Here is a 25,266-nt window from a genome sequence, read left to right as displayed (position 1 = left end):
GATAAGATGGGAGGAAATCCCCCTAACGCAGGGATGTCACCACCGTTTGAATGGACTAAATTCTGAACTTCTGTATCCGCACAAAGCAGTTTAGCGCCTTGAGGTCCAGGATTGGACGCACTTTGCCTTCCTTCCTGGGAACTGTGAACTGGTTTGAGTAAAAACCCTGTAAACTTTCCGAGGTCGGAACCCGGACAATCACCCCTTGCAGGAACAGGTCTTGCACCTCCCCAAACAGGCCTGTAAGCAGTCTGGGGACAGGCGCAAGTTGGAAGGAAAAAACCTTGCTGGGGGGACAAGAGTGAAACTATCTTGTAGCTGGACTGAATGACTTTGTGGACTTGTCTTGCATCCGGGAAGTCCACGAGTCCGGAAAAAAAAAAAAAAAAAAGACAATATATCGAAAAAATAAAAGACGCCCCCCCCCCCCATCCTCAATACGGGTGTGGGCGCATCTTGGCTTGCCAGACCAGGTTTGTTTAGATCCTCCAGAAAAGCCCGTCAGTCAACCCTGAGGGATGAAAAAAAACTTCTTATGAGCTAAGAAGGCAGGCCTATGTCTACGACGAGGTTCCTTGCTCTTAGTAGCCTGCGCAAGAAAAGTACTCTGTGCCCCTGTGAGACCTTTAATGACGTCATCCAGGGTAGCTCCAAACAGGCGAGCTTGAAAAGAAAGTCAAGGGCTTTTTTGAAGTCTGATCCACAGACCAGCACTTGAGCCAAAAAACATGCCGAAGGACCACTGCCAAAACAGAGGCGAGCCGCATCAAAAGAGGCATCACAGATAAACTGCAGCCCCTGGACCAGTTGGTCCGCCAGCTTGGCAAAGGCAGGGGGGAGCTGTTCCCCTCCAGGTCACGATGTAGGAGCTTAGCCCACTCGGTCAAAATTTGTGACACTAGGGAAATGGTGAATACCGGCCTCATTGCCGAACCAGCCAGAGTAAACATAGTGCAGGCCACAGCCCCCGCCTTTCGGTCAGCGGGATTCTTAAAGGCCGGGGACTCCTCAACCAGAATCATGGTTGCCTTGTTTAATCTGGAAACTAGAGGGTCCACCACCGGTAGCACAGTCCACTTCTTAAAGAGGAAGTAAACCCTCCTCTGACACTTTTACCTATAGGTAAGCCTATGATCAGGCTTACCTATAGGTACTGTAGATATCTCTTAAACATGTACCGTTTAGGAGATATTTACCTTACATGCAGCCAGTGACGTCACTGGCGCATGCGCTCTGAAGGAACGGGCGCACGTGCCGTCCCTTCAGAGCCCCGTGCCGTGACCGTCGGCTCCCGCGCGGGAGTGACGTCACCGCGGCTCCGGCCAATCAGATGGCCGGATGCCGCGATCCCGGAAGACGGGCGACTGGACATGTCGCCCGTCAGAGGTAAGCGAGCGGCACGGCGGGGGGCTCGTTCTAAGGTAAGTATTTGATAATGAGCTAGTATGCATACTAGCTCATTATGTCTCTCTTTCAGGATGAAAAGAAAAAAAAATAATTTTTTTTCGGTTTACAACCTCTTTAAGGGACTCCTAGGGGTAACTTCTAGTAAAGCGTTTAGGGACCCCACGTGGACGCTTTGGTCGTCCCCACAATTCTGACAAAATAGGCAGGGAAAGGAAACACCTTTGCCGCTTTGGATGGCTTGTGAGTGCCAAAGGGCACTTGTGCCTCTGTTGCAGCTTTAGCTATGTCCTCCATATTCAGGGTTTCACACACAGATACAAATCAGTGTATCCACCAGCGCCTTTCCGTGCGCGGTAGCAGACGTGGAGGAATCATCACCACTTGGACAGGATTCCAGCCGCGTGGCTTTTTGTTAGCCTGCCCCACACAAGCCACCTCCGCATGGGACACAAGGGACTCCAGGAACGCCGTCAGTGCATGGATGGATGGTTGGGACCCGTAGGGCCCCGCAGCCTCAGAGAGGGGATCAGGTGGGGAAATGTGCTCCAAATACTCCATGAGTCACCAGGGGACCCCACAAAAAGTGTAAAACACTGCGAAGGGACAACCCTCACCATGCTGGCAACACCACCTGGTCGCCAGGCACAAAGCACCAAGTGATCCTTAGCAGAGAGGGAGAGGACCCCACCGGATTCATGTTATGTTAAGTTGTTTTTCAAGTTCAGATTTTCAGAAAAAAAGAAAAAAAGAATTGCATTCTAGTGCACAGAAACACAATACCACATGCGGGGCCTACAGGCAGATTTGCATTTGTGCCTGAGCACAGGAGTGCTTTTTAATTCTTGTTTAATGTATTATTTTTACACTTTCATTTTTTTTTTCAGTTAACTTTATTGTTATCCAAAGTGATGAAGAACATCCTTTGTAATAGCATGGCCAGTGACGGGTCCTTTATATGGAGAGATCTGGGGTCTATTACACCCCTGATACGTCCTCCTCTGCCTTCAAAGGAATCTGATCAAACAGATTGGTTTCATCAGCTACTTCCTGGCCGGTACCAGCACCAAAACTGCAGTGCCAAAATCCTATCACTTCTGGCTTCATTCCCAATCTGATCGTTTGCAGCAGTACCAGGCTCCCCGGTAGAATAGGAAAGTCCTTCTGAGCCCTGTAAAAGGGAATGGCTGACTGTAGATAACTTACCTGAATGCAGATTGATAGGGGGGAAAAAAAAAAAAAAAAAAAAAAAAGGAATCCTGGCTGCAGCCATAGTAATGGTATAACCGCTTCTTGTCCAGGACTTTTATATACATACACTGGATGGAAAGCAGTTAATGCCGAGGGCAAATAAATTATATGCAAGCCCAATTTTCATAATCTTTAGCATACTTGTTATTACAAAAGTCATTTTCAATATTTTGCAATCTGCAGATTTGTTTTAAAATACCTGCTGGTCATTCCATTGAGGTCCTTGTTCAGGCAATTACTTGTATGGTGACAATGCTCTGTCCCTGTCTTTCCACTGATCCCCTTTGTTATCATTTGGGAGGGCTGTTGAGACTACAAGTGATGGTGCCGACACTCAGTGAGCAGGCATATTCCTCCACTGTCTCCATTAGAAATGCTACCGAGACTATGTGCCGTAAAAATAAAGTGGGTACATGTAGACAGGAAGAAGCTTGAGCAGATCAACAGCGCTGAGATGCAAGACAGGATTTAAAAATGTGAAAACGGTATTCCTTAAAATAAAAGAATGGCAATGCTTTAACAAATTAGGTTTTATGCAGTGAGAATTTACATCTACTTTAACTTCCACACAGCCCTTAAAATGTGCCCGCTGCCGTAATTCAGCGCCATGTTCCCCGAAGGCTTCTCTACTGCATAATCCCAGACACGGCCACAGAAAATGACAGCCCATTTATTTAAAACGAGACATGTTCTTCTCGCACGGTTATGAATGCGGGAGAAGTGACAACGCCATCTCAAAATTCAGAAATCCTCATCGGCATCCCAATGATGTAGAGAATGTCAAGGCAGAGCGTGTTCACAACAGGAAGGCTCGATTCTTCAACATTTAAATACAGAAATGTTAATGGTCATATGCAAGTAAAACTTAGTTAAGCATAATTCATACATTAATAAAAACTTGCATATGGCAATATAATTCAGCTATGGGAGAATAAAGGTTAGCAATTTCATTTCAAGTCCCCTTTATTTAAAGCCTTTTCTCTACGGTCTTTTTTGTAAGATCAACATGCAATTTTAACGACATTAAATTAAAATAGTTTAACAGTAGCTGTTGTGTTTGCCGATTAGAATATAATCCTGAATAAATAAATGGAATAAATTGCTACTTGGCTTGCAGCTTGACTGCAGTACTGTTTTGCTGCCTTCAGGATTACAGCGCACATGCTGCTAGTATTGGGGGGGGGGGGGGGGGGGGGATAAAACCAGCAGAGGAATTCCTATGCTGGAAAAAGGTGGCATGCCTAGTAGCTCATTCGCACAGGCAGACAAAACACTGTTTAGATGCGCACAGCAGATAGTTTGGTAGGCATCTGAATGCAGCACTATAGTAAATCAATGAGCCCATACATACAGTTGCCTCTACATATGAGAATGTGCGCTGCATGTAGATCTGCAGATTTTTTGCATGTAAATGGGAGTACCTTAGAGCATGTATTTTTTTTGCAGGACTTGTAGCTCTGCCAGCAAGAACCTATATTTCATGCAGAAAATATGCCTCTAAACGCAGTGGGTTTTTTATGCACGTGTGAACGAGCCCTAATAATAGAAGTAGCAATACTGACATGTTGACACTATTGAAGCCCGGTATAAACCCAAAGGGCTCTTTCACATGGTCCGCCTCCGTAGGCGGATCCGTGCTGCTCAGATCCCCGCTGAGCCGCCTGTCCGCTCTCATCCGATCCAATCCGATACCTGAACGGATGGAAAAAACGGAATTTTTGTAAAATCTTACCTGTAAAATTCCTTTCTCTGAGTCCTCCGACAGTCGCCGCCTCTTCATATTCGTCACATATGGGGTATTAGACTTTGCTCCGAAGGAGTAGCTAGGCAACAGAATATGTTAATAAAGCTTTTAACATATCCAACATATCCCACCCTCAAGGGGTGGTCCCCTCAGTCAATACCCTCCTACTTCCTGCAACCATATCTCAGTTTTAGTGGAATAGCAGTAGAGTATACAACCAAACCCCAAAAGAGGGGCGGGGGCGGCGACTGTCGGAGGACTCAGAGAAAGGAATTTTACAGGTAAGATTTTACAAAAATTCCGTTTTCTCTTACGTCCTCCGACAGTCGCCGCCTCTTCATATTCGTCACATATGGGGACGTCCCAAAGCAGTGCAAACATGAGGGGTGGGAAACACATCCGCGCCGAAAGGCAACGCAGTTTCCACATCAAGAAAGGAACCTTACCAAAGGAAGGAAACCAGCTGGGCAACCGCAAAAAACAAGTGCTCAACAGGAGCAACAACCCAGGAAAAGGCAAAAACCAGGGGATACAAAACTTATCCCAACAGCCAGGAGTCCCCAACAAGGGACCCTAGGGAACAGCCGCACTAAGAACCTTGCGGCCAAAGGAAGCATCCGCCGATGCCCGAACATCTACTTTGTAGAATTTTGTGAAAGTGTGCACGGTCGACCAAGTCGCCGCCTTACACACCCGGGCTACAGAAGCCCCATGACGACAGGCCCAAGACGTACTCAGAGATCTAGTAGAGTGCGCCTTCACAGGCACAGGGGGAACCTTCCCCTGCAAGGCATAGGCCTGTTCAATGGTCTGTCTGATCCATTTAGCGATGGTAGAGGCCGAAGCCGCCATGCCCTTCCGAGGACCCTCTGGAAGAACAAACAAGGAGTCCGTTTTACGAAAAGACTCAGTCGATCGAAGGTAAACCCTGATCGCCCGAACAACATCCAAAGAGTGCAATCTCACCTCCTGTGGATGTTTAGGCTTCGTGCACAACGAAGGCAAGACAATGTCCTTATTAAGATGGAATTCCGAAACACGTTTCGGAAGAAAGGAAGGATTTGGTCGCAAGACCACCTTATCCAAATGAATAACCAAGTACGGAGACTTGCAGAACAAAGCCGCCAGTTCCGACACTCTGCGAGCCAAAGTGATCGCCACCAAAAAGGCGACCTTTTTGGATAACATAGACAACGAGATCTCCCTGATCTGTTCAAAAGGAGCACGTTGTAACACAGATAGCACGAGATTCAAGTCCCAAGGGGGCAGAGGATCCCTCCTAGGAGGAACCAGATGCCGCACACCCTGAATAAAGGTGCCAACCAAAAGGTTGGATGCCACGGGACGTTGAAACAGAACGGCCAAAGCAGACACCTGACCCTTTATCATAGCCAGCGCCAAGCGCTGATCAACACCCGCTTGAAGGAAAGACAGCACACGGGACACCGAGTACGTGCGGGGTGAAAACCCCCTGGACTCACACCAGGCAAAATAGGCCTTCCAAGTACAGTAGTAAACCTTCCCAGAGGAAGACTTCCTCGCGTTGATTAAAGTATGAACGACCTCCGGAGAGAGACCCCTCTCCTTCAGGACCTCGGTTTCAACAGCCAGGCCGTCAAAGCCAGCGACTGTAAAGCAGGATGGTATATCGGTCCTTGAGACAGTAGATCGTCTCGAAGAGGCAGACGCCACGGGGCGTCGACCTCCAGATTCACGAGGTCTGCGTACCAGGACCGGCGAGGCCAGTCCGGTGCCACAAGAATCACCGTGTTGCGTTCCGATTGAAACCCGCGAAGGAACCTGGACAGCAACTGGATCGGTGGAAAGGCATACATCAGTCTGTACTGATGCCACGGGGCCACTAACGCGTCCGACGCGTCTGCCCGGGGGTCGCGCGTCCGTGCCACGAACCTCCTCACCTGGTTGTTGAGACGTGACGCGAACAGGTCCACATCTGGAAGACCCCACTTCGCGCACAACATCTGGAAGACAGCCGGGTGGAGAGACCATTCCCCCTGATCCAGGGTCTGGCGACTCAGATAGTCCGCCTGCCAGTTCTCCACCCCCGGAATGTGAACCGCCGTTATCGCCGGGACATGAGTCTCGGCCCAAGACAGAATGTCGGCCACTTCCCGAGCCGCTCGGGCACTCCTGGTGCCCCCTTGGTGGTTGATGTAGGCCACCGCCGTGGCATTGTCCGTCTGCACCCGAACCGGGCAGCCCTGCAGCCGGTCCGTCCAGCGACGAAGACAGAGACTTATCGCACGCAATTCCAGAATGTTGATCGGAAGGGAGGACTCCCCCTCCGACCAAGTTCCCTGGGCGGACAGAACGCCCAGAACACCACCCCAGCCCGACAGGCTGGCATCCGTGGTGATTACCGTCCACGAGATAGGACGAAACGACTTGCCCCCGGACACCATCGGGGACTGGAGCCACCACAGAAGGTCTTTTCTGGTGCGATGACTCAACGAGATCTGAAGATCCAGAGATTGAGGTCGCCCGTCCCACTTGGACAGGATCTCCGCTTGGAGACCCCGCGTGTGAAACTGGGCGAAGGGAATCGCCTCGAAGGCCGAGACCATCAATCCCAGACATCTCATGCACGTCCGTAGAGACGATTGCGGAACATCCCGGAGGGACCCGACTTCCTCCTGAAGAGTTCTGAGTTTGTCGTCCGGCAGGAAGACCTTCGCCTGCACCGAGTCCAAAATCATTCCCAGGTAGGGAAGACGAACAGACGGACTCAGTGCCGACTTTGGAAAATTTATCGTCCAACCAAACTCCTGCAGAGTTTGCATCGTGACAGACAGGTCCTGCTCCAGACCCTGGCTGGTCGCAGACCGAACCAGAATGTCGTCCAGATACCCCAGGACAGAAATGCCCTGGGCCCTCAATAATGCCAGAACCGGTGCAAGCACCTTGGTGAAGACCCGCGGAGCCGAGGCGAGGCCAAAAGGCAACGCCACGAACTGGTAGTGATCCTCCGCAATGGCAAATCGAAGGTACCTCTGGTGACCCTCGAAGATGGGGATGTGAAGATACGCATCCTTCAAATCGATGGAGGCCATGAATTCCCCCGGAACCAGGGCAGCCACCACCGACCGCAGGGATTCCATGCGGAACTTGCGAACCCGCACAGAGCAGTTCAGAGCCTTCAAGTCCAGAATCGGACGAACCTTGCCCTCCTTCCTGGGCACGGTGAACAGGTTTGAATAAAACCCCCGAAATCTGTCCCGATGAGGCACCGGAACCACCACTCCCTGAGCCTTCAGGTCCTGCACCGCCAGGTGTAGGTCCCGCAGGCGCTCCGGAGACAGTTGAAGATTTGAAGGAAAAAATCTGCTCTCCGGCCGAGAGAGAAACTCGATCTTGTAACCAGACCGAACGATTTCCTGAACCCATCTGTCCCGCACACGGGCCAACCAGGGCTGAAGAAAACCGAGCAAGCGTCCCCCCACCCCAAAACTGGGTGAGGGCGCCCCTTCAGGCCGAACTGTTATGGGCTGCAGGTCCGGATTGGCCGGACTTCTGCTTACCAGACCAGGGCTTCTTCTGAGAGCCTTGACCTTTGAACGGCTTGCCCTTGTAGTGCGGCCGAAAGGCACGAAAGGACCCCTGAGGGGGCCGAAAATTAGCATGCTTCTTCCCAGAAGCCCCCTTAGCCTTGGGGAAATGGGGCAAGAGAGTGCTCTTACCCCCGGTGATTCCCTTAATCAACACATCCAGGGACTCCCCAAAAAGGCGAGACCCATCATAAGGCAGATTGGCTAAGGTCTTACGCGAAGATTGGTCCACCGACCAACATTTTAACCAAACCAGGCGGCGAGACAACACCGCCACACTGTGCACCCATGCAGCCAACGGAATCAGGTCCAGGTCCGCATCACACAGATACATGACACCCTGGTGGATCTGATCCACCATATCCAGGGTCGCCGGCGAGGCCGAGACGGCCACCAAGACGCGCCTAAGCATCTGCGTCCAACTTGCGATCGCCTGGGCCGCCATGAGAGAAGCAAACAGAGCTTTAAGCATAGAACCCGTAACAGAATACGTATGACGGGCCAGAGACTCCAGTCTCCTATCTGTGGCATCACGGAAAATGGGTGAACCCTCTGCAGGAATCGCAGTGGCCTTGTTCAAAACCGCAATCGCATGATCCACTGGTGGAGGCACGCACCACCTTTCATCAGTGGCAGGTGAAAAAGGATAACGCAGCTTGAATCTACTTGGTACCGCAAATAGTTTGCGCAGATCGCGCCATTGATCCTTAACAGCGCGCTGAAAATCAGCATTGCAGGGGAAAACCTGTGGCGTCCTGCGTTTCCTCTGCGTCCCATAAGCCGCCAAGGCAGCGGGGGGACACACTTCGTCCTGCAAACGTAGCGTTTGCTTAATAGAAGCAATCAACTCATCCATGATTGCAAGCTCTTCAGGCGAGCCAGGGGGAGAATTATCAACCCCCTCAACTTCAGCCTCCACCTCAGACCCCACTAGATCAAGAGAGGAGCGGGACCCCGATAGGGAAGCCCCAGCTAGAACAGCCCCATCACCTTCACCCTCAGAATCAGAGGAGAGCACAACTCTGGGCCTTTTGGTAGATTGAGCAGCCACCAGCATTTGCACCTGAGCAGCAAGGCCAGCCACAATAGTGGCTAAATCCCCCCCTGGGGGGGAAGCAGCGGTCCCCTGGCTTTCCACCAATACTGTAGGAAATTTGCCCTCCTGAGAATCCATTGCCCCTGTAATGCCAGACAACCAAGGGTTAACTGCCCCTTTCAGCAAGCGCGGCAAGCGCAGCCCACCGCGTCACACTAAGCACAATGAGACCCCCCACAGGGATATGTAAACTGAACACAGGCAATGGATAGCAAGAAACAGAAGGATAAAACCTGAGGAGACCCTCGTCGCTGCTGCTGCCTCGATCGGTGTTCCTGGGAAGAGGAAGTGATGCTGCTAGGGCGCTCTATGTAAACCTATGGAGGCTACAAGAAAATGGCCGCCATGCATGTAAAACATGCGGCCGGAGCGAGGGCAGGCAAAATGGCGTCTTTTGGCGCCGAAACCGTCGCTCCACAGTGCAGTAATGCACACATGTCTGTATGTAAAAAAACAGAACCGATCGCCGCAGCGATCGCTGTAAGTGCCCAAACATGCCATAAAACATGCCCCACAGCTTTCCACACTGATCATGCTGACACCCATAGTGCCACACAACTCCCCCCCCCCCTTGCAGCCCACAGCATGCAGCCGAGAGATAGGGAGACAAACAGTGTGCATAGAGACAGGTTACACAGTCCCAGACTGACACCCCTCCAGACAGACAGGTCCCCACATAAATACACTTACCTCACCACAGTGTGGGGGACCCGCACAGGCGAACAAGCCGCTACACATGAGGCAGGGAGAGTCGCATACAAGACGCTCCGAACGTGGGTTAAGAAACCGCACAGCGTCCAGTGAGGTAGCCACCTCACCAAGCATCCCTGCACCGAACAGGGATGGGTCGTTCACTATGCCAGGAGCGTTACCTGGCTGAACGCTCGATGGCAGACTGGGAAGCCACTGACCCACGACCTGCGACCAGGGGGATCAGCCCGAGACCCAGTCCGCATGATCCTCTTCCTCCGAAGAACTAACTAACGCTGATAAAACAACAGCTAAGTAAAGGTAGAGAGAAAAACTCAAAACAAAATATTAAAAAGAAGAAAGAGTCTGGGACATAAAGTCCCAGCACAGAGAGAGCCAGCCACTCCTGACAAGCTAGACATTAAAACTGAGATATGGTTGCAGGAAGTAGGAGGGTATTGACTGAGGGGACCACCCCTTGAGGGTGAGATATGTTGGATATGTTAAAAGCTTTATTAACATATTCTGTTGCCTAGCTACTCCTTCGGAGCAAAGTCTAATACTCCATATGTGACGAATATGAAGAGGCGGCGACTGTCGGAGGACGTAAGAGAAATAGGGTTTCCATCCGTCCAGATTTCACGGACAGGATCGGATACGGATAGAGCTGCATGGAGGATCCGATCAGATCCGCCTAAAAAACTGACAGGCGGATCTGATCGGACTGCCCGTGTGAAAGAGCCCTAAATCTATTTTTATGCTTGGCTTTATGCCTCACTATATCGTTTTCTCATGCAAATGTTTTTGCAAATCTGTTGCTATGCAATTTATCCGAAGATGCTGCCATCCTAAGGGCTCATGCACGCTGCAGCGCAAAAAAAAAAAAAAAAAAAAAAGCATTTAGCTTTAATTTCAGCTTGAAGAAGCTTGTTATTGAGCTTCTTCAAGCTCCTTTGAGCATAGGCTTTTTTCCACAAACCCTCCTAGATCGTATTCTCTTAAAGCGGAGTTCCACCCAAAAGTGGAACTTCCGCTTTAGGCAGTTCTAACCCCCTGACATGCCAGATTTGGCATGTTATTTTTTTAGGGGGGGGGGGGGGAGCGGGTACCTAGTTTTGACAGGCACCCGCTCCCACTTCCGCTCGGAGCGCCGCGGCGCCCTGAGCAGAAGTTCTCCTCTCCCCCTCCCTCCCTGCAATCTTCTGGGACATGTCAGAGGTCCCAGAAGATTGCCGGCCAATCACGACGCGCAGCGCAACTCGCGCATGCGCAGTGCGTACCCGGCTGTGAGGACAGGACAACAGAGTGGCGATGACCGCTGACAATCACATGCTAAAAATCCAACAGGCTGGTTGTAGCCAAGTCGATCAACTTGGGTACAATCAGCCTTGCCTATACAGGTGCATCTAGAAAAATAAAAAAAATCAAAGAGTAAAACAGATTCATTACACACCAAGTGATATATTTCAAGCATTTCATTCTTTAAATTTTAAAAAGAAGAAGAGGTTTTGAATACAAAAATGTTTTCTCACTGAAAAGAATGTCTATATACAGTATAGTATGCACTCAATAATTGATCGGGAATCCTTTTGCATGAATTACTGCATCAACGCGGTATGGAATGGAGGCACTGCTGAGGTGTTATGGAAGCTAAGGTTGCTTTGAAAGCGGCCTTTAGCTCATCTACATGGTTGGGTCTGGTCTCTCATTTTCCTCCCTGACAATTCCCTTACAGATTCTCTATGGGGTTTAGGTCAGGTGAGTTTGCTGGCCAATGAAGCACAGTGATACCATGACCATTTAAGGATAATGCACTATGGGCCTATTTCTTTTTAATTTTTTCCCGATCCATGAGGTGTAAAGCTATTCAAGGAGGATTTGGTTATCTGTTATGCACCATCTCAGTGATATGTTTGGAGACTGAAAACGGATAAGGCTGTGTTTTTCTTATGGAGGTTCTGGCCTGAGAGGGTTTTAGCAGTCCCTTAACCGATTGCTGCCGTAACCCCACCATCCTCTGGTAAGAGTCAGTGTGTGGTGGCTGGGATTTCACTTCATTTCGTGTTGACTCACATGGTGGTGATAATATGCTGACCCTTCATCTGCACTCCTTGTGAATTTTAAATATGGGCTTTATATAACTATACATTATCAATATTGTTTTTTTGTATAAACTAGCGCTGCTCTATGTACCTTATTTTATTTGAACCTTCCAGTGTTTTGAGTTCAGCTGCTGTTATGTTTTTCTAAAGGGCGCGGGGTGCTTTATATACATGACCATTTAACCAGGCATTAGTACTTTTGGCAGTGTAGGCAGGTGCCAAGTCCTGCTGGAAAATAAAAACAGCATCTCCATAAAGCTGGTCAGCAGAGGCAAGCATGACGTGCTCTAGAATTACCTGGTAGAGGTCTGCACTGACTTTGGACTAACACCAGAGGCCATCCCTCCCCAAATCATCACTGACTGTGAAAACTTCACACTGCACCTTGCGCAACTTAGATTCTGTGTGTGGTGGCTCTTGAAGCACTGACACCAGCTGTAATCCACTCCTTGTGACTCTGCCCAACATTCTTAAATGGCCTTTGCTTCACAATCCTCTCAAGGCTGTGGTTATCCCTGTTGCTTGAGCAACTTTTTCTACCACACTTTTTCCTTCCACTCAACTTTCCATGATTATGCTTGGATACAGCACTCTGAACATCCAGCTTCTTTTGCAATGAGGTTTTGTGACTTCCCCCTCCTTATGGAGGATGTTAATGACTGTTTTCTGGAGCCAGGGCCAGATTAAGAACATCAAGGGCCTGGTGCTGAGGATATTGGTGGTTCAGGGCATCAGGTATGAATGAACACAGTCAGTGATCGATAAGGATCAGTTCCCAGAGAGCAGGGGGAATCTGATAGACAGTCTGGGGTGAACGAAGAGGGGGGGGGTAGTTATATGCACTGATCTCCCTCTATGGTTCACAAATGAAGAAGCTGAAAGCTGTGGGAGGTAGGGGAGGAGATGTCATGAGAGCATGGAGAGTCACAGAGGGATATTGGTGCTTGTAATTGCCACCCCCCCCCCCTCCCCCGACTGTCATTTTCCCTTCTGCGGGAGGTGCTGGGAGCCTCTCATGTGGCCCCCTGCTGGGCCTATATTAAGGTGGGGGCCTGGAGCAGCAGCTCCAATAGCCCCTACGTTAATCTGGCCCTGTTCTGGACAACTGTCAAGTCAGCAGTCTTCCCCCTGATTGTGTAACCTACTGAACCAGGCAGAGACCATTTAAAGGCTCAGGAAACCTTCACAGGTGTTTTGAGTTAAATTAGAAGATTAGCGTGGGACACCATGAGTCTACAATATTGAACCTTTTCACAATATTCACAAAAGAAAGAAATGCTTGAAATGTATTACTGCGTGTGTAATGAATCCATATAATAGAAGCGTTTCACTCTTTGAATTGAATTACTGAAATAAATAAACTTTTTGATAAGATTCTAATTGTTTGAGATACACCTGTAGATGATCGAATCTCAGCCAGTCCCTGTTGAACCAGCTGAGATTTGATCCACCTATGGCTGGCTTTACTGACGGGATCATTATATTATATTATATATATATACACACACATACACACACATTAATATATATATATATATATATATATATATATATATATATATATATATATATATATATATTTTTTTTTTTTTTTTTTTTTTTTTTTATTTATTACACATACACACACCCTTTTTTTTTTTTTTTTTTAAGGCGCCTTTATTTAAAGCGGTTGTAAACCCAAAGAACTAAAAAAAAAAAAAAAAAAAAAAAAACCTGCAAGACAAAGGCATAATGAGCTAATATGCATCGCATACTAGCCCATTATGTGTAACTTACCTTAGAACGAAGCCCCGACACGGACCCCCGGACATCGATGCGGGCGCTGCCATGATCCCTCGCCGTGCTGATCCGGCGCGGTGATTGGCCGGAGCCGCGATGACGTCACTCCCGCGCATGCGATTTTCCGGCAAGCTCCCGGCAAATAGATTGAAGGTCCCCCCGGACCTTCAGAGCGCTCGCGCGAGCGGCTGCATGCACTGTAAATATCTCCTAAACCATGCCGGTGTAACGTTAAAAAACCATACCCCGTGAAGAAACCATACCCTCGTCACTTCCTGTGTGAAACAGCTGAGCAGCGCAGCAGTGCGCATGCCCAGAGCCCCGGAGACGTAACTGAACAGCAAAGAAGTTCAGAAGTGCGCATGCTCAGAGGGTAGGAAATAATCACGGCACTGTGTGAAATGTTATACTTGCGGCGGTATCATTAAAACAGTTCGGCTGCAACATCAAGCATCTGGTCTCCTATCGCTGTCACTTCCCTGATCTCCCCTAATAAATATATAAGCGGCGGCGGGTGTATGAGATGTAAATGACGCCGATCTCGGCTCCGTGATCCGCTTTTATATTTATTAGGCGAGATGAGGGAAGTGACAGGGGAAGGAGCGGAAATGATTGATGTTGCAGTGGAGCTGTTTTAATGTAACGCCCACAAGTGTAAGTACCGTGAGAAATCCATACCCTCCGTAGCTGCACCGGAAGTGACGAGGGTATGGTTTTTTTCACGGAACACTGGTTTAGGAGATATTATTTGTACCTACAGGTAAGCCTTATTATAGGCTTACCTGTAGGTAAAAGTGTCAAAAAGCGGGATACTACCGCTTTAAAAGGCTATGGGGCCAAAAAAAGCATGATGCTGTTCCTGTGCTAAAAGTTGCTGGTACAAACACAGGCAAAAAAACAAAAGCGTATAACAAAACAAATTGTCTAACTATGCTCACAGTAAATGTAAGGGATGGGGATGTACTATGATTACATTCCCAGTGCCCTAAACAAGAAAATACTACTAAATAAATTATTATTAATAAAGCATGACCACAGACTCACCAGAGAAAAAAAAAAATCATAACAGAGAGGCAAATAAAATGACAACTACTACTTCCCCTGCATCAGATAAAAGTTTGAGTAACCAAACAGAGCTGTATTGTGATCACAGAACCAAAACATGCTGTAATGCGAGGGGGCGGGAAGCCATACTACGCCAGATGCCTTTCATGAATTGTGCAGACTGCAACACACAAGAAAAACAAAATAGACTGCAGATAAAATAGAAGCACAGGAAAAACACTGTCCAGGACCGATTTCTGCACAGAAACATTCATGTCCTCTCAGAGACCAATTAGAACCGGATAATAAACATTCGGAAAAATACATCAAGCCAATTGCCAGGTTTCAGTTATATCACCATGTGATCTTTTCTACGCAAACCCAGAAAACAGACAAAAAAAAGGAAGGAAACCATTCCACACCAAAACTTAAGAAGCAGATGGCGAATATATACTTTATTTACCAGACAGAAAAGGGCCAATAAATGACAATCAATGTTTACATACTAAATATTGGTTTGTACACTGCATTGGTTTACAGAAGATAGAAAGGATAGAAGTTGGCGTCGTAGGCCCTTTGTTGTCGTTTAGGCCTCGTTCTCATGAGCTTTAAAAGTGAGCACAAGTTATGTGTTTCTAAGGCCTCATTCACAATGGACACGGTCAGACATGCATTTATATGCAATCAGAGGACATTTCTAAAGGCAAATAATGATTTTGAAATGGAGCGGATGGACAGTTTATTTAGGTACGATCGTTTTAGATGCATTTAGAATTCTGTGCACTCAGGATCCAATTTGAAATTCTAGACAAGTAAAGTGGCTGAACACACTTTAACCGCCTAAAGGGTAAATCCACTTTCACTGGGAAAAAAAATATCAAATTAAGAAAAAAAAATTATATATGAGTACACAAATTGCGACATGTCATATCGTAATTGAATGTTATTAAAAATGACCTTTCCTTTTCAGTCTGCCGCTCTGTAATTTTTCTGTAAAGTGCAATACAATATGGCTACCTGAAGGCGTACTGTACACAGAATGTATACAGAACGCCCCCCCAGAAACATTTCCTGCTTGTCTGATTGGCTCACTGATTTTCCCAGAAGTCTGCACTAAGATACGTCAGATTTTTGGCATCCCCTGCAACAAAAGTAATTTTTGGTGAGATACTCCCAACAGGAAATAACGTCTAAACCAGGGGTCTAAAACTGGTGGACCTCCATCTGTTGCAGAACTTTATCTCCCATGATTGCAAGGCTGACAGTTACAAGCCTGACTCCCATAGGCAGAGGTATGATGGGACTTGTAGTGCCGCAACAGCTGGCAGGCTGCCAGTTTGAAACCCCTGGTCTAAACGGTTGCAGACCCTGCAACTTTCCTCAGATTACCGATTCTGCAACAGCTGGTTGATAATTATGAAACCAATCCCATTAGACTCACTCAGCACAGATAAACACAGAGGGGTTTCTTCAGAACAACAAAAAGTAGGAATATGCAACAAAGTAGGTTAAAATACTTGCAATGTACATAGATCACCCAGAGGGATTTTTTTTTTTTTCTTCGGCTACAGGGTGGCACCTACGTGCCAGAGCACATATACAGACACACACACACACACACGTGATCCGACACTTCCAGGTATGGTGTGCGCGTCGCGGGGTCGCTTCCGCTGTGATTACACGCAGAAGTCAGTCGGTGGATGCAGGGCACTTAATGTCCTTTGGCACGTGCCAATCATCAGGTAGACACACAGAACTGCGATCTGCCTATGTAAACAAGGCAGACAGCCGTTCTGACAGGAGGAAAGGAGTGGAATTTGTGTCCCTGCAAAGTCAGGAATAAATCCCACCTCTTCCCCCTAGTAAAAGCACCTCCCACAGTGTAGTAAAACACTGGTTAGGCACACAGATAACCCTTTGATCGCCCCTGGGGTTAACCCCTTCCTATGCCAGTGTCATAAGTACAGTGACAGTGCACATTTTCAACACTGACTAATATATATATGCTGCACGATTCTGGATAAAATGAGAATCACAATTGTTTTCGCCTAGAATAAAGATCACGATTCTCGGCGCAACATCTTTTACATTATACAAGAAAATTGGGCTAACTTTACTGTTTAGTTTTTTTTTTTTAATCAAAGTGTATTTTTTTCCCAAAAAAAACTGCGTTTGAATGACTTCTGCGCAAATACAGTGTGACATAATAGATTGCAATGATCGATCGCCATTTTATTCTCTAGGGTCTTTGCTAAAAAAAATTATATATAATGTTTGGGGGTTCCAAGTAATTTTTCTAGCAAAAAAAAAAAAAAATACAGATTTTAACTTGTAAGCAACAATTGTCAGAAAAAGGCTTAGTCTTTAAGAGGTTAAACAGCCCTCGCTTACAGACAGGAGTTCATTCCTTTGATCTAAAAGAACAAAATGATACATGGGAAAGCATTGTGTTATCTAGTAGCCTTCTCAATGTTGACAAACATTTGGGGCTCTTTTTTTTTTTTTTTTTACAGCTGTGAATGAGCAGAGAACAGATCTGTAAGAATCGAGGACATGCTGTTTTAAGATCGTGATGGGGGGGGAGTGGGGGTGAATCGAGATTGCGATTGTTTTACGATTAATCGTGCAGCTGCACACTAATATATATATATATATATATATATATATATATATATATATATACACACACGATATGTGTATTGAATACATGTACCTTTCTCTATATAGAAATACTACACTTTTTGGCAAAAAACTCCTGAAGAAGTGCGGTCGGCGCAAAACATGTCGAGCTAAGCTGTACCCCAACTATTGGACATAGTACCCAACACTGTTGGTTACCCATTTACACCTTCCTACAGGAATCCTCCATCACAGGTCCTAGTTTTGATGCAGTCTGTGGGTGTGCCTATTCAACACTGAGGTTGAAGGTCCATCAAAGTGGTGGGATAATGATACAGTTGTTACGTATCTGTTTTACCGATTGGCTTGTTTTTAAAATGACAATATAATAAAATGTATATTTTAGATACATTTATCTTTGTGTGAGGTAGTGTTGCGCCACCAAAGTCCATTTTCTCTGCACTTTCGATACTATTTTATTTGGATACATTGTTGCATGACTGCGCAATTGTCAGTTAAAGTAACACAGTGCCATATCACAAACAATGGCCTGGTCATGAAGGGGGGGGGGGGGAGGGGCTACATTTTCCAGAAGTCAAGTGGTTATAGCAGGGGGGGGGGGGATGATCTGGGAGACAAAAAGTTGCTTATTTTTTACAGATAACTTCTCCTGCATTTAGCTTTTTCATGCCAGTGTAAGGCCCTGTTAAAACAAGGAGCAGATGGGAGGTGTGCACCCATTTGTTTTAGCACTAATTTGCATTGTGGTTCAGCAAAAAGAATTAGGCTGCAGAGGGCGGCAGGTGTTAATGCTTTGCTACTGCCTCCATTACCTTTAACTAAAATATGCACCGAAGGCGTTTACAGTGTGTTTAAGATGTAGGTGCAAAGTGTCAGAGGTGATCATTTCCCATTTTAGCACTTTGCAGGGCATCACTTGATACCACTGTGCCCACACTGTAAGGGTTCATTTCATGTTTATGTCTAGGAGCAGTGATCTCCAAACTGTGGCCCTTTACTTACCTTTATCTGGCCCTCAGGGCACTATTACACCAACTGGATCTAATGATGGAGCAAACTGTCTTAACAGATTTCACATCCCATATCTACATACCAGGAAGTCATGAACTTTTCAATGGAACACACCAGGGGCTAAGTTAAAGAGGTTGTACACGAGAAAAAAAAATTTTCTCTTCTTTAAATCCTGAAAGAGAAACCCATAATGAGCTAGTATGCATCGCATACTAGCTCATTATGAAATACTTACCTTAGAACGAGCCCCCGCCGTGCCGTCCGCTTACCTGTATGACGGGCGACATGTATAGTCGCCCGTCTTCCGGGATCGCGGCATCCGGCCATCTGATTGGCCGGAGCCGCGGTGACGTCACTCCCGCGCGCGGGAGCCGACGGTCACGGCACGGGGCTCTGAAGGAACGGCACGATCTGCCGTTCCTTCAGAGCGCATGCGCCAGTGACATCACTGGCTGCATTAAAGGTAAATATCTCCTAAACGGTGCATGTTTAGGAGATATTTACAGTACCTATAGGTAAGCCTTATCATAGGCTTACCTATAGGTACAACTTCCTGAGGAGGGTTTACTTCCTCTTTAAGGCATTGTTCTAAAAAAGTTTTTATTTTTCTGCAACAGAGGTCCATTAAAGTGTTACTTAAATCATTTTTTTTCTTCCATTTACCACTTGCCGACTGCCCCACGCAGATTTACTGCAGCAGGGGGCTCAACTGTGCATAATCACGTAGATCTACGTGAATATGTGCACGTGGTCTCGGCAGTGCGCGCACACACCGCCGGAGCCATGCCCCCGCTGTGATTAAACACAGCGGGAGCCAGACCGCAGGAGGAGCGGCGGTGATCAGCGCCGGCCTCCCGCGATCTTCACAGAAACTGACAGAAGACCTGTTGCTTATGTAAACAAAGCAGGCTGGCCTTCTGTCACACAGGCAGGGAGAGATCAGGATTTTCAGCTAAGCTAAGCTGATCTCTGTGCCTGTCACAGAACCCTTCCCCGCCACAGTCAGTAAGCACAAACAGGCATACATTTAGCCCTTTGATCACCACCCCTTCCCTGCCAGTGTCATTTATACAGTAACAGTGCATATTATTTAGTACTGATTACTGAATTAATGTCACTGGTCCCCAAAAAGTGTCAAAATGTCAGTTAGGGGTCCGATCTGTCCGCCGCAATCCCGCTAAAAATCACAGATCGCCGCCATTACTAATATAAAAAGTCCAAAAATCGATCCCGTAGTTTGTAAACGCTATAACTTTTACGCAAACCAATTAAAATACGCTTTTTGAGAGGTTTTTTTTTTTACCAGAAATATGTAACAGAATACAAATTGGCCTTGACTGATAAAAAATTCAATTTTTTAAAAAGATTTTTATTGGGAATGTTTTTCAAAATTGTCACTTTTTTTGTTTATAGCGCAAATTCTAAAAACCGCAGAGGTGATCAAATACCACCAAAAGAAAGCTCTGTTTGTGGGGAAAAAAGGACTTCAATTATATTTGGGTACAGCATCGCACGGTCACACAATTTTTAGTTAGAGTGACGAATCGCAAAAAAATGGCCTGGTTAATTATGGGGGGGTAAGACCTTCCTGAGCTGAATAAGCTGAGTTAAATAACAAACGTTATATTCACCTGCTTTGTGCAGTGGTTTTGCACAGAGCAGCCCCTATCCTTCTCTTCTCGGGTCCCCCGGCAGCAATCCTGGCCCCTGCCCTTCTTCAAGTGTCCCCATAGCAAGCCGCTTGCTATGAGGCTAGCAGTGCTTGCGCACTCGTGAACTGTGCGTCTATGGAGCTGGGTTACATAGACTTAGACAACGAAACTTAGCCCCGCCCCCACTTCCTCCTCACTGCATTTGATTGACAGCAGAAGCCAATGGCTCCTGCTGCTGCTCGAGTGCTGTGTGAAGAGGAAGAGGAGAGAAGCAGCCATGCACAGCACTAGATCTATTCTCCCCTCTATTCCCCTTCACACAGGGAAGGGGGGAGCAGAGAAATAGAAAACATTTTTTTGGCTTTACGCAAGGAATGCATTAAGGTAAAAACGTTTTTAGCTTAAGTATCACTTTAATGGTATATTGGTACATAGAAAGGCTGGAATAATAAAAAAAAAAAAAAAAAAACTTTCACCCCCTTTCCTGGCCAGGCCAATTTTAAGCTTAGCTTTCAGAGCTGTCACACTTTGTATGACAATTGCATGGTCATGCAACACTGTACCCATCTGAAATAATTCTTTTTTTTTTTTTTTCCCAACAAATAGAGCTTTCTTTTGGTTAATTAATCACTGCTGAGTTTTTGTGTTTTTTTTTTTACCAAGAAATAAATAAAATAAAAAAGACCGAAAATTAAAAAAAAAAAAGTTTTAGTTTGTCAGTAAATTTTGTAAATAAGTAAATTTTTCACCTTCACTGATGTGCAGTGACGAGGAGGCACTAATAGGCACTGACTGGCATCACTAATGGGCACTGCTGGGGCTTTACTGTAATCAGGGCACTGATGATCAGTACCCTGATTACCTGTACTGGTCTCCCCTACAAGGAGATGCCACTGATTGATTGGCTCTCCTCACCACACACTCTTGTCAGTGTGAGGCGAGAAAATAAACAGCACTTCTGCATTTTCATGTGACCTACTGTGATTGGACACACCCGATCACATGGGTAAAGAGCCACGTCATTTGCTCTTTACCGAGATCAGGGTTACGCCGTGTCCTAGGAACACGGCACAGACTCGCGACAGCGGCCGTTCTGGGGTGTCATCCCAGAACGAGAGCCGCACCGCTTCGCCCTCATTTCACAGTGGATGGGCTGGAAGTGGTTAAAGCGATATTAAAAGGCATAGTTAGAATTAAAAAATAAATAAATGTTATACTTACCTGCTCTGTGCAATGGTTTTGCACAGTGTAGCCCGATCCTCCTCTTCTCATGTCCAACGCCGGCGCTCCTGGCTCCTCCCCCACGACCAGTGCCCCCAATAGCAAGCCACTTGCTGTGGGAGCACTGGTGCATGTTTACTCCCGAGCCCTGCTCTTTGCATCCATAAGACACAGAGCTGTGACTCGGCCCTGCCTGTCGTTCTCTCATTAGCTCAATGGCTGTGATTGACAAGCAGTGGGAGCCAATGGCTCCCGTTGCTGTGCCTTAGCCAACGAAAGAGGGACACCCAGGACAGCCAAGGCTCCTGTGCATTTTGCTGAATCAAGAGGGGGGGGAGGGGTCAGGTGAATATTGGGGGGGGGGGGGCTGCACACAGGTTTTTTTTTTTAACCTTCATACATAGGAGTACATGAAGGTAAAATAAAAAAATTCAGCTTTTACAACCACTAAGGCATCATCCACCGCAGCACAAAGCGAGGGGTTAATTTTGTGCCGGCCTACAAGATGTGTGCCTATACCAGGCCTCCAACCTTTGCCCACCCTCCCCGCCTGCTGAAAAAGCATTTCTACACCAGGACGATGGCCGTCTTCAGGAACAGGCGTCGGGAGGCACTTCTGTATCCGGGGCCCATGTGAACTCGGCCTTTCACAACGCATTGTTCATTAAGGCGAGTCACATGGTTGGGGGGGGGGGGGGAAGGAACCACAGCTTAGTGGCTTTCGGAGCTTGTGGACAGATTCCTGCATGCTAATTTACTCACACTGCGAGCAATGCTAACAGGACAACATGTCGAACAGGATCCTTATTTGCACATAGCGATTTCCAGCGGGCTCTTGAGAAAATCAGAGGCGGATTACACTTCGTATATTTGACAGCAGCTAAACAAATCCTGCTCCAAACACAAAACATATGTTTGTAGTCCGTTTAACAAAACAGAGTGGCGGCGGTGTGTGTGCGCGGCAAGCTACATCAGCGACACTAGAAAAGACACGTCAAATGGTTGCTAGGGGTTACGGTTGTTTGCCCTGCTGCTCCTATTAAAAAAATAAAAACACACACAATATATATATATATATATATATATATATATATATATATATATATATATATATATATATATATATAAAAATCAATGTTAAATATCACCAGATTGGTAAAAAGTAGAAAAACCTGAATAGGCGACAGGCAAAGTTGCCAGGATTGATCGGCTCGCCATCCAAAGTGAGGCTATTTCCAATGCTACGCTCCCTTCCAGCTTTCTTTGTACTAGACAGTGGCGTGAACCGACAACCTTGAACAACGTTCGCAAGCCTGAACTGATCATTTTAAAATCTGACGCATCCGATGAAAACAATTTGTCGCCGTTACATTCGCCTACTAAATACTTCTTCACGTAAAGCCTTTTCTTTTTTTTTTTTTCTCCTCTCAGGCTCAACCGAGAGCACGATAGGCCTCTCCGCCAGCAAACTACTTGCGTGTCTGCATGCCAAGTTACGTCTTCTAGGCCTTTCCAGAAAGGAAGTAGAACAGTAAATGTCTAGCACACATCGAATGGGGCTCACGCTTGTTATTGAATCTTTTCTTTTTTTTTTCCAAGGCAGAGACGACCGACCGTGGATTAAGAGGGCAGAACAAATGGCGTTTTATTCCGCAGATAAGATCGCAGGATGATTTCTCTAAGAACAACGTTTAACGATCGGGGAGCATAAACAATGCTGGGGGGGGGGGATGAAAGAAGGGGTCGTTAAAAGTAAGCTTCCTTGTAGTCGTGGGGTGTCTCCCTTTTTGTACAGCGCTACGCTATAGGTTGGCGCTATAGAAATCGTACGTAAATTAAATCTGATTCATAATAAAAATAAAAGAAGGGATGAGAAGCATGGGTTTGTGTTTATTGATGATCTGCTGAGATGTGTGCAGCATGGCTGTAGGTAGGTGTGCAGCATGAGAGGGGGGGAGGGGGTAATGACCTGGCTGTCATGCAGTGTAGGAATGCACACACCGATGTCAGTGCTGTCTCCTCCACATTACCTGTTTGCCCCGATAGAAAAGCCTCTGTCTGTCCGGGCTGACGTTAAAACTCTCCTCGATCTTTAACCGGAGGCTCTCGATCTTGGTGAGTCGGGACAGGTCATCTATCGTGCGGGTCTCTGTGCCGTCTATGGTCCTCACCTGGATCCACATCGTGCAGATCGGACGATCAGATATACACACACACACAGACAAGTCAACCTGCTTTACCGCTATAGGGCATCCAATGACAGCAAAAACAAAGACAGCCCGACGATCGGGAGTGCAGGCTGCTGTGCGGACGGACTTGGCGATGCTCCACTGAACAGGCTGCTCGCACACTGACGATGATGTTGTTGTTATTGTCTAGCCGTGTACGCGCCGGGTAGCCATGTCTGAGCAGCCCTGGGAGTGTTTACTAGGAGCTGCTAGCTCTCACATGGGGGGTCACGGCGCCAAGCGAAAATCTCGCGAAATCATTCGTGGGGCTGGCCCCTCGTGACACAGGAGGCTAGGCCCCGCCCACTCCTCCGGTGCATGCTTCCTCTTCTCACACAGCAGCATGCAGAGGGGGCATGGGTCACGTGTGTACTGTCCTCTCCTCAGGGCCTGGCCGGGCCCTCCCTTCCTGCAACACCACATGTGTCCTCTGTGGAATTGCCTTCCCATTCATTCATTAGTACAAAGCAGGAGCACTTAGCAACCGGTCCCATGTTTTATTTTTCCTTATGGCGTTTGGGTGGCACGTTGGCGTGGTTTCGCACAGGCGGCGATAAAGAAAACGGGCCGCTGAGCTGTGGGTCTTACCGCCACCCCCCAGTTGCTCCCCTAAGGGCCAAATCACGACCGTTGCAGGCGTAGAGGATTTAACCACTTGCTTACTGGGCACTTATACCCCCTTCCTGACCAGGCTAATTTTCAGCAATTTAAATTACAATTGCGCGGACGTGCAACACTTTACCTATAGGGAAATGTTATCATTTTTTTTCACACAAATACAGCTTTTTTTTTGGTGGTATTTGATCACCGCTGGGTTTTTTTTTTTTTTTGTTAAACAAACTAAAAAAGACGGAACATTTTGACAAACTAAAAAAGACGGAAAATTAAAAAAAAAAAAAAAAACTACAACTTTTTTATATTTTGTTTACATTTTTATTTTGCAAACCCGTAATTTTTCTCCATCACTGATGTGGGCTGATGAGGCTGCACTGATGCGTACTGATGATAGGCTGCACTGATCGGTGGCACTGATAGGCAGCACTGATAAATGACTGATGATGAGGCACTGATGGGCACTGATAGATAGCACTGGAGGGCACTAATTTGCAGCACTGGCAGGCAGCACTGGCTGTCAAGCTCAGCCATTCAAGTTTTTTTTGGCTTTAACCCATCATTACACAGGATCCCCCTCCTCCATCAAATTACAGGACACCTCCCCCATACTACCCCTTTCACTAAACAGGGCTTCCCTCCATCTTTACACAGGACCCCCTTCACCATACTACCCCATCATTACACAGGCCCTCTCCCCCGTACTATCCTCATAATTACACAGGACCCCCCTCCCCCATATTACCCTCATTACACAGGACCCTCTCCCCCAAACGACCCCCCTCATTACACAGGATCCACCTCCTCCATCAGTTTATAGGACCCCTCCCCCATACTACCCCCATCATTACACAGGACCTCCCCCCTCCATCTTTACACAGGACCCCCTTCACCATAATACCCCTATCATTGCACAGGATCCCCCTCATCCATTATTACACAGGAGCTTTCCTCCATACTACCCTCATCATTACACAGGACCCCTCTCCCATCATTACTCTGGACCCCTCCCCCATATTACCCCTATGATTACACAGGACCCCCACCCTCATTCTACCCCCTTCATTACACAGGACCCTCTCCCTCATTATTATACAGTACCTCCATTATTACACAGGACCCCCTTCCCCATACTACCCACATTACTCAGGACCACCCTCCATCATTACACAGGACCTCTCCCCCATACTACCCTGATCATTACACAGGACCCCCTGCCCCATATT

General features: G+C 47.1%; 1 protein-coding gene across 1 annotated transcript in view; it reads right to left on the bottom strand.

Moving 5' to 3' along the window:
- Positions 1–23,750, bottom strand: part of UHRF2 (ubiquitin like with PHD and ring finger domains 2) — a 184,195-nt gene extending 160,445 nt beyond the window's left edge. Inside the window, exon 1 of the mRNA XM_082265164.1 lies at positions 23,231–23,750. Within this exon, the coding sequence (XP_082121290.1) occupies positions 23,231–23,383 (153 nt within the window). The 5' untranslated portion in view covers positions 23,384–23,750. The remainder of the gene's footprint in view (positions 1–23,230) is intronic.
- Positions 23,751–25,266: the final 1,516 nt, after the last annotated feature.

This window comes from Pelophylax lessonae (genome assembly GCF_965119305.1).
Source record: "Pelophylax lessonae genome assembly, chromosome: 1".
NCBI lineage: Eukaryota > Metazoa > Chordata > Amphibia > Anura > Ranidae > Pelophylax > Pelophylax lessonae.
The sequence above is the reverse complement of the archived record's forward strand: the minus strand, read 5'-3'. Positions and strand labels throughout refer to the sequence as shown.